Genomic DNA, 10,644 nt, shown 5'->3' with positions numbered 1-10,644 from the left:
GGGAAAATTTAAGAATATTAATTAAAAAAATATTTTTACAACTATAATATATTATTATAGGAGTGAGCTAGTTGGCAAAACACACAAATATTTTAAATATTCTTGAAATAAAAATATAAATATTACACAATTTACTGATGAAGATTTTATAGGGAGGATTGAGAGACCTCCCTTATCACTTCCTGCGGGCCCAAGAATCCATTTAGTGTGACACATTTTCTGGCCTAAGTTTGATTTCCACCAACAGAACAATTAAGGAAAATAAAGTAATCCATTTAATATGATAATAATATATTTAACTAAAGAATAAACAACTATTATCTTTGATTTTGATTTATTTATTGGCTAAGTTTTTATGCTGGAACCTTAGATGGAAGTACGCAATAGATATACTACGATTTAACAGCTGATCAGATTTATAAATTTTTATATGGTTATCTTTTATTACCAGTATTCTCTTTAGTATCAATCGCGATAATAATCTATAAATTATCTCAAGATTGTTTTAAACTCAATCAGCTGCTACGATCACTGAATTAGCATCTATTCTTTCAGCGCTAAATTCCAAATGGATAATTTGCCCTGGTAATATTTTTTTTTTACTATAATTGAATTGTTTATTTGATATTCAAAAGGATTGAGAAATATCGCCCTAAAAATTTTGATGAAGTGATTGCACATAAGGATATCATTGAAACTAGTTATTAACTAAAAAAATATTAAAAATGATTTAAAATAATAGTTCACAAGTTTATTAAAGAGAATAAGTTACCTCATCTTTTATTTTATGGAACACCTGGAACTGGAAAAACTTCAACTATTTTGGCATGTGCTAAATTGTTATACACTCCCAAAGAATATAGTAGCATGGTTTTGGAGGTAAATAGCTATGATATATTTATTTTTTAATATTAGTTTAGTTGAATGCTTCTGATGATAGGGGTATTGAGATAGTCAGAGGGCCAATTTTAAATTTTGCTAGCACAAAGACAGTTTTTAAGTAATTTAAATAAAATATGTGAAGAAAAAAAATATAGTATTTTAATTTTGTTAGATGTTCTTTTTTTTTCTTTGATAATTTTATTGATTTATATTTAAATTTAAACATTGCAATATTTCTTTCATAGGTAGAGAAGGGGAGAAGAGAAATCCTCCCCATTTGGAAATCAAAATATCATAAATCATTTAGTATATTCAATACATTTAAATAACAATGTTGTCTTAAGGGGATGGGTGAATTTTTTTTTGTAATAATATGATTGTTCTTAAAGAGCTTCATATTGTAGAATTTAAGGAATCTATTTTTTTATTTTTTAATATTATCTTGTTTATATCTACAAATTTTTTTAACAAATGTTGAAAAAAAGAACACAAATATTTTTTTGGTTGCACACAATTGCACCTGATTCAGAAAGATAGCCTTTTCTTCATACTTGCATCTCGTAAAAGTGTGCTACTCATGTCCCATTAATTTTATTTTATTGCAAAGTTTTTATAAGATTATTAGTTAGGGATTCCATATCCAGGTCACTCACCTAGTTTCAACTAGGCTTTTCTATCTGACATATACTAAATTTCTCACATGTATCATCAGCCATAACTTGGTAATAATCAGATTCATTACTGTGTAAGGTGATATGATTCCAAATTAGATTCTCAACTATATCTATTATTAAATTTTTTTGATAAATAATGAGTATTACCAGAAGATTGATTACCTCATTAAAAAGGGTCTTATACTTCTAGACATCATATTAATTCACAATAATCCTTTAGTTTTATTGATAAAAATCAGGTTATATTAAAATTGGAATCACCCATTTGATTTTCAATTGCAATAGTCTGACAACTTATATTATTATATGCTGATTGGTGTATATAATAAATTAATTTAAAATATTTACATTAACCCACCTGCCTGTTGTTTCAAAATTCTTTTTAACCTGCCTGCCCATTGCTTAATTTTTTTTAACCCACCAATTGCAGGCCACAAATTTAAACATTAAAAAAGATTAGATGCATGTTTTTTTTAATAAAATTTTAAATAAAAAAAAACCATGTTATGTTAAAAAAATATTTTTAAAAAGGTGTTAAAATTTAAAATTAATAAAACGAGAATGGGTCCCTCTTTCAGATTACATGATAGAATGGTGTAATGTGACCAACATATCATGATTGATATCTGTAATCTAGATTTCTGAAGGTCACCTGAAATTATGCAATCTTTGACCGAAAAAAAAATCCCAGGCTCTAGATCTAATACCAATTTTACTGAAACAATGGGGATTAATATGATCTTAGGTAGTGAAGGTCACGGTCCGGTCTTTGGTCCGGACTAACCGATACCCTCGGACCGGACCACGGTCCTTAAGAAAAAGATCGATCCAGACCATGGTCTTAAATAAAAAGACCGGTCCTGGACCGGTCTTTTTATTTGTTTAAAAAACATATTTTTTAACCTAATTTGATTTGTTTTATCATTTTATTAAATATAAGAGTATTATATAAACAATAAAATTTATCCAATGGTATTGAAAAAAATGATTTTGTGCTTGTAGAGGGCATTTTAAAATTAAGAGTAGATTGTGTTTTTTGAGATTTTTTCATTTTCATCATTAGAAGTATATATTTTATGTTTTATCAGATGTCTGCTTAAGGTACCTAATTATTTTATTAAGAATAAGGTTAAGTAATTTTTACAATAAATTATACAGACAGTTTCTTTAAAAAAAATAGAACTATATAATAACTAAAATATTTTAATAATATTATTGCTTATTTTGATTAATTTATTGCTTAAAAAATTATAAACAATTATTTTGTTACTAGGTGCTGACGATACATTAAATTTGGTACTGCAGTGAACACATACTCTATGTTTTTATTGGGACTATAAGTAAAATGTTTCTTGGACAAACTTATGGTTTTCTTATTGTAAAATAAAAATTAACAAAATCTAAAATGATCCTCTAGAATATCATAAAATAAAATATACAAAAAATTATATTAATTGTATAGTAAAGCAAACTTAAACAATAATAAAAGACCGGTCCGGACCGCGATCTGGACCGTAAAAAATAAAAAGACCGGTCCGGACCACGGTCCTCAAGAAAAAGATCGGTCTGACAATCGGTCCTGTCCGATCCCGGTCTAAGACCGATAGGACCGGACCGTTGACCTTCACTAATCTTAGGTATGTTACTATTTATTAATTTTTAATTCAACTATGGAATTTAAATTTAAGGTAGACGCGAAACAATCACCAATAGCTAGTAGGGTGCCGTTACTCCCTGGATTTCGTGTGATTTCATTAGGCCTAATATTTTAATTGAAATTGAGTCCTACTGGTTCCTAGGTCGATGTAAAGTGGCTGAGCCGAGAGCTCTGGCAATGATCTCATTTAATGGCTTGGGTGACGGCCTGAGAAGGCTGCTAATAGATAGCTGACAAAGTTTAGATGAGGACCTGGCGATATCACGGCCTAAACAAGGCCTATTATGTGAAGTTTTTTTTTTGACTAAGGTTGGTGCTTGTTTAAATGTTGAATTGCTGATTGATAATCATTGGCTTGATTTATTGGAGAAGTAATATTAGGATTAAAGGTCGACGAAAACCCTTTCAAAACTACATTCGAATAATTCGGCGGTAGATAAAGGCCAGGGTTAGAGCGTTTGTCTTCCATAAACTTAGAACCATCGCTAATTTTTAATAAAACTGGACCAAACAAATTAAATAGAAATTAGAACGTTTGAAATAATATTTATAAATTTAAATACCCAATCAACTAGGAATATAACAACGGATAGATAATATAAGTCAAATGGCTTCTTTAATGGCAACTAATTTTTTCAAAAACAGCTGTTTCTTATATGCGCATTAGTGATCTTCATACCCTGCCCTATCCAGAACGATTTTTTTTATTTGTCCCTAATAGCCTGACCCAAAATATAAACGCCTGGCCCGATAGAAAAATTAAATATTTTTTTATTGTAAAATTTTTTTTTAAGTCCCTTGTTTCTTGCAAGAGTTTAAAAATATATCAATTTATTTGACTAATCATTTACCCCACGACCCTCCCCCCCCCCACACCCCAATTTTTTTTTTATCAGGTTAAAGATTTTTGATATTATGGTTTTGAACTAGTTATCAACCTTCTGTTTTCACTCCGCATGTAAAATTTATAAAATTTGCGAAGTTATTATAAAGGGTTTAAAGGAAAAGATTTTAACCCTTGTCTGAAGTTTGAACTAGACGCAACTCCCTGTTTTTTAATCTGCTAGAAAAATTATTTTAAAAAATATTTTCTATTCAATTTTGAAAGAGTAAGGTTTATTTTAAGTATTAAAAAAGCTAAAATAAAATAAATATACGGTTTTATTTAGACAAATAAATTGAACATGAAATGGGCCTTTTATTTTAATTATCTTGATCCCCTTTGGGATCAGATCTGACACGTTAATAATAGTATGCGATTTAAAATCTTGTTAATATGAAACGAATTTTTTCTTCATTAATTCTATTTCATAGTAATTAATCTATCATCGATTTTAATAAAGAAAAATTGATCTACTTTTTTTTAAAAAATCAATCGATTATGTTCAATCTTGTCGAATTAATCGGATCCAATATAAATCCATCCTAGATGTTGTTTCGTTCTTCCTATCCCAAAAGAACTGAAGACCTTTTTTTAAAATCAGTCAGACTTTTGACAGCTATTAATTTTAAAAAGAGTAAAAAATTATTTTTTTTTATTAGACTCTGTTTTGAGCCTAGTTAATCATTTTTGGTAGTATGAAAAAGTCAAAACATTTTTATAGTGTCACAAATGTAGCTTATAAATATAATTTTTTATATTAAAAATTTTAAATAACACATTACTTAGTTTATATACCAAATTTTACAAGCAGCACGAACTTTAAAATTTATCTAATTATTAGGTAGACCTAATTTATCAATTTGATTTATATAGGTAAATATATTTCCTAAACTATATGCAGCCAAAATTACATATCTACCATTTTAAATAAATAATAAAAATGATTCCGCTAGTTGGCGTTTAATGACTTAAAAAGCGTTAGCATATGATCATTTCAAAATATCTATTTATTGGCAATCAGTTATTTTACAAAATATATGTATCTAAATAAGGAATGGCTGAAGAAAGGTAGGCTTCTTTGAAATCTGTAAAACATTATCCATAAAAAGATTTAAAAATATTAGGATCTCACTGTCAACCAATCCATAAGCAAACAAAAACTTTAAACTTACAAGACATATATTGCTGACAATCACATTTTTTTTAAGCTAACTGTAAATTTTAAAACATTAATAATCGCTATATATATCAGAGACCTGTAGGCCCAGCCTGGCCCAGTTACATGAGCTGGGCTGTATTTTCATTTTTTTAAATATAACTTTAAAAACCAGGACTGGGCCTGAATTTTTTTTAAAAAAAATACCCAGACAGGGCTATATTTTAAACCCAATATTTTAAATTACTCTTATTAGTAAAAATTCTAATATATTTTAAAAAAATCAGGGCCGGACCTGAAAATATAAAACCCACACTGGGCTGGGGGCTGTGCGAATGGTACCTTTGCAAGATATATATAAAATAATTTAAATAAATATTAAAACATTTAATTCTATAAGGTGCTATACTGGTGAGGATTGATAATATTGCACTATCTTAAAGCTAAGATTCCATATATATATATTCTCAATAAAATTTTTATTAGTTTTTAGGCAAAATTTCTTAAAACATAATATTAATTAGGGGTATATCAATCCCACTTTTTGGAGGTTGATCCGATGCAATATTAAATTGATATCGGCCAATTACCAATCAGATATCATCTCTGATTTTGTATTCAGTAAACATACTAATGGTTTTAATATTTAATGCATACATCTACTCATCCCATATATTTTTTAATATAACATCTTTAATTTAACCCCATAAAAAATATCTGTACATCCCTAATATTAATCTTAAATATATTAATCCTATAAGCATTTATCAGGTTTACAAGCATGACAAAATTGTATCAAACCATTTTTATAAATTAAATCTCGCTATAGTTTTAAAATAGTGGTAATAGAAAAAGAATTTTTACCAAAAGATAAAAAATATGATGTAACTTTAAATTATATGTGTTCTATTGACATGTCTATAAATTATACACTTCTCAAAAGAGAAACAATATTTGTTTGACCATATAGGCATGAGCATATAATTGACATGAGCTTCAAGAACTAGGTCTCTAAAAATATTTGATATTCCATGTGTGGGGAGGAGGGGTGGGGTGAAGGTATGCATAAAGACAAGGATGCTAAAAAACTTATGAGATTGTATAGGCATATAAATGCCATTGAGATCACGAATAAATGATGTAATTACCTGAATTATGTATAAAGCTAATAATAGTTGTCCTTAAATAATAAAATCAATAGAAAATTAAAATTTTTTTCATTTGAAATTCATGAAATAAATTGTCAATACAATCCCAGATTGAAATTAACCTCCTTTAGAGGAATGATATTTGCAAGCCTCAAATATTTATTTAAAACTTGGATAATTAAATTTTGACATACTAATAAATAATTTTTTAGATTATTGATATGTGGTTATGTTTATGTCTTCATAAAGAGATTTTATATTTAACATATTGTTATAATTTTATCTTATAAATTTATACATGGCTATTAATATAAATTAATAGAATGAGGCCTTTTATCCCAAGTTATAAATATTTTAAATTCACAATAGTTGATCAAAAAATTAATAAAGCCACTAATATTTACCATATCATGCAAAAAATATTTCTCTATTCAATTACATTATGTAATTATATTTTTAAAGCCAAAAGTTTAAGCTGATAATTCTTGATGAAGCAGATGCTATGACTAAAGATTCTCAAAATGCTTTGCGAAGGATTATTGAAAAATACACATCAAATGTTAGATTTTGTCTTATTGGTAATCATTTATCAGGCATAATACCAGCAATAATATCTAGATGTACCAGGTATAGATTTGGTCCATTAAACAGTGAAGCCATGTTAAATAGAGTTACATATATTGCACAAGAAGAAAAGTAAATTGAAAATTTGCAATATTAATATAAATTTATTATTATTGAATGAAGGTGGTAACTTCATAAATATCATATTGTTATTATTGAATGAAGATGGTTTATTTCTTAAATTAACTTCATAAATATTATAATGTTATAAATCTACAATTAAATCAAACTTTTACTGAAGCAGTCGTGGCCGAGTGGTTAAGGCGACTGACTAGAAATCAGTTGGGTTTTCCCGCACAGGTTCGAATCCTGTCGACTGCGAATTTTTTTTAAAAAAATTTTTTTTTAATACTCTTAAATAATTTTCACTATTTTATTTCAGTATATTTTTATAAATTTAAGCACTATTTTACAAATTTAAAGTTAACTCTAATTTTTTCAAATTAAAATAAATTTTATAATAAAATGTTTATTTTTTGACCAATAAAAGACCGACTTTTATTAATTATCAGATACATTGGTATGATACTGACTGATCTTAAAGTTTAATAAGATATATTTACATTATATCAATTGTCCAATTTTAAAATCACGTGATAGAACATTTAATAACCGTTTACATTATAACATAATAAAGGACGAATGGGTAGTATTGCCAATTGCTCAAAGAGTTTTGGATTAATTCACATTATGGCGTTTAAATATTTGTCCTCTTAAAAGGAGAAATAAATATTAAACAAACCGTAGGGTGCCCAAAAAATGTTAGGATTTTTCAAAAAACTAGCCATAAAATTTAATTACAACCCTGGAGGATTATTAAAAATATAATCCAATTAACTTTTTGCTTGCTGCTCATATTTAACATTTTCCACTTTACAAATTACAAAATATATTTAAAATGTTCCAAATAATTAATTTTTATAGGCTAAATGTAACGGATGATGGGATAAAAGCTTTGGTCAAATTGGCGAATGGGGACATGCGAAAAGCGTTGAATGTTATGCAGGTTTAGCTAGGAAAATTTATTTTTCATGTATGTCAAAAATATCATTTCGAATAGATAATTAATTTTTTTTTAAAAAAATTTATTTTTGGTAGAGTACTTCCATGGCATACGATATTATAGATCAAAATAATGTTTACACGACTACTGGCCAGCCTTTGCCCCAAGATATTAAGGATATACTTGAATGGATGCTTAATTTGCCTCTGAAATCTGCTTACGAAAGTTTTAATTCTTATTTTTTAAGTTTTATGCTGCATATGATTCAGGTCTTTATTCTAACCATGAAACTGTTTTATTCAAAATTTGGAACCCCGTCAAATCTGAAAACAGTACCTGGAATCCTCTTTTAAAATTTATGGAAATCAGAATCCATTTTATTCAAAATTTTAGAGACTGAAAACAGATCCCTTTTTTTTGTTTTTAAAAATATTAAGAACCAAAATTAGAATCCTTTTTAGTCCAGGTTCCCCAGAAACTTTTATGTGTCTGGATTTTTTTATCAAGACTGGCCCATAACCTTAGTAAAAATAAATAAATTAGAAACCTTTTTAGCCTAAGATCTAATGACATTAATACCAGAAACCCTTATGCTTCTGCATTTTTTGATCAAGTCTGGCCCACACCCTTAGAAACAAATAAACTAGAAACCTCCCAAGATCTAATAATATTAATACCAGAAACTTTCATGGGTCTGGATTTTTTGATAAAGTCTGGCCCAGGCCTTTAGTAAAAAAAATTTATAAGCTCGGCCCATATTTTAAAAAAATTTCCTAGCCTAATAAGTTTAAAAAAATTTGCCTATATCTAAAATTTTAATTTTATTATATTCAATGAAAATAAACAATATTCAGTTAATCATTTTGTATGTGATACTCAAAATTTGCAATATTTTTTTAAGTTAGTAATAATAATGAATTTTTTTAAAGTATTAGAATAGATTTTCTAAAACCCAGGGCCGCTAATATAATATTAACATATGGGTCACGGCTGACCCATGAAGGTCTCTTATTAATACTTACCTATTGAAATCAGCTGTAGTAAATGTCATTGGCTATAGTAAACGCCATTGAAATGCCTTTCACATTTCAGCGGAAATGCTTTACAATATTTCTTACAATTAGCAAATCTTTTTTAAAAAATATATATTTATCAATAGATATACTGGATTTGAAAGTTGAAAAAGGGTTATCTTTACAAGACATATTGACAGAAATTCACCTGCTTGTTCATCTAAGTTAATTTTATTGTAGTTATATCGATTTAAAAATTATCAAATTATAGTTAGTTTACCCGTGACCATTCTACAATCGTTGACGGAAAAATTAGCAAATCTAGAGTAATTAGTTTATTCATAATATATCTGGAAAAAAGACTTTTTTTTTCTTAATATTCAATCATTAAGTAGTATTAAATTCTGATTTAATTGTATAATGCTAACTTCTATTTAATAAAAATTTGCCATTCCTTTTGGATTCCATTCTTTAGCAAGATGTGTTTTTTTTAAATGGTTAAACCTAGTTTATTTAGTGATGTTAAACGGCTCGTTTTGAGCCGATTTTTAAAAACGGCTAACTCAATACTTCATCCAGAAAAATATTACCCAAGCCTGAAGAATTTGCTCAGAGAAGGAACAAAGGTCTAGACATATATTATCAAAATCTGGAGGCTTAGGCATATTTTTCTGGCTAAAATATAATTAGCCGTTTTTAAAAATCGGCTCAATCCTTATATTTAAAACGATTTTCATTCATTATCAATTTTTATCATTCGTTGATGATTGGATGCTCTTAAACTTAAAATTTTCCCTATGATGGTCTCCGGTTTTTAATCTTACATCCTACCTGCCAAATAATTTTTCATCAAAATCTCGCTCTATCATTAAATACGGATATAATAATCATCCCACTAAGTTCCAAATTTTTAAAAAAGCTAAGCCAATATTTAGCCAAAATAATATTACTGTCTTTAGTCGCCGTAATAGATAAGTAGAAAATTTTTTTTTATATACCAATCGCTATCATAATTACATATTCTTTTTATGTTATTTTAGATACCAACTCTCATTTGGTACTAATGAGAGGATACAATTATCAGCCCTGGTTGGTGTGTTCCAATCTGCAAAAGATCCTATTGTGGCTTTGTCATGTGGAAGTTCATAATTATTCATAGTCGTTGTTTTTTTAAAAAAAACTATTTCTCAATTCTTTATGATTTTGATGATTTGAAAGATATAAATTTTAATAAATGCAAATTTGTAATTTAGTTTTAAAATGAAACATATCCCATCCATTGTCATTAATTATAGAATGGAGGTTTTTAAAAAAATATTGTTTCTAGAGTTCGAAGAAATATATATTGAGGGTTTATGGTTTAACCCTTTCCTTGTGTACAAAACAGCTCATTTACTTTTTCTCAATCAATAATGTATTAAGAGCACAGCTGTTCAAAATGTGTTGATATTTAATCAAGTCAATTCTATCGATGGTTTCTTCCAATCAATTTATGTTAAGTTTTCCGTTTTTTTTCTAAAGCTCACTAAGACATTAAAAATGATAATTTAATCATGGATGTGAACCTCTCGACAGAAGGACTTTAAGGAATAAGAAATTTAAAA

The 10,644-nt window shown here is 27.5% G+C and overlaps 1 protein-coding gene and 1 non-coding gene across 2 annotated transcripts; both read left to right on the top strand.

Annotated features, from left to right (window-relative positions):
- Nucleotides 1-560: 560 nt before the first annotated feature.
- Nucleotides 561-10,272, top strand: LOC135928139 (replication factor C subunit 5-like). Its single transcript, XM_065464501.1, has 10 exons — nucleotides 561-585; nucleotides 636-700; nucleotides 743-879; nucleotides 921-1,000; nucleotides 6,863-7,096; nucleotides 7,949-8,030; nucleotides 8,123-8,252; nucleotides 9,187-9,264; nucleotides 9,312-9,366; nucleotides 10,081-10,272. Exons 1-10 carry the CDS (start codon nucleotides 569-571, stop codon nucleotides 10,187-10,189), a joined length of 987 nt encoding a protein of 328 aa, XP_065320573.1. The 5' UTR covers nucleotides 561-568; the 3' UTR covers nucleotides 10,190-10,272.
- On the top strand, nucleotides 7,265-7,345 carry Trnas-aga (transfer RNA serine (anticodon AGA)). The gene has a single exon. It is a non-coding gene; the product is annotated as a tRNA-Ser (tRNA).
- Nucleotides 10,273-10,644: the final 372 nt, after the last annotated feature.

This window comes from Gordionus sp. m RMFG-2023, chromosome 4, assembly GCF_954871325.1.
Source record: "Gordionus sp. m RMFG-2023 chromosome 4, tfGorSpeb1-WG-v2, whole genome shotgun sequence".
Lineage (NCBI taxonomy): Eukaryota > Metazoa > Nematomorpha > Gordioida > Chordodea > Parachordodidae > Gordionus > Gordionus sp. m RMFG-2023.
The sequence above is the reverse complement of the archived record's forward strand: the minus strand, read 5'-3'. Positions and strand labels throughout refer to the sequence as shown.

What these genes read in the sequence shown, in the direction of transcription:
- LOC135928139 (XM_065464501.1), top strand. An exon ending in TCTGAAATCTGCTTACGAAA is followed by an intron (nt 8,253 to 9,186) that starts GTTTTAATTCTT and finishes ATTTATCAATAG; the next exon opens with ATATACTGGATTTGAAAGTT. An exon ending in TCACCTGCTTGTTCATCTAA is followed by an intron (nt 9,265 to 9,311) that starts GTTAATTTTATT and finishes ATCAAATTATAG; the next exon opens with TTAGTTTACCCGTGACCATT.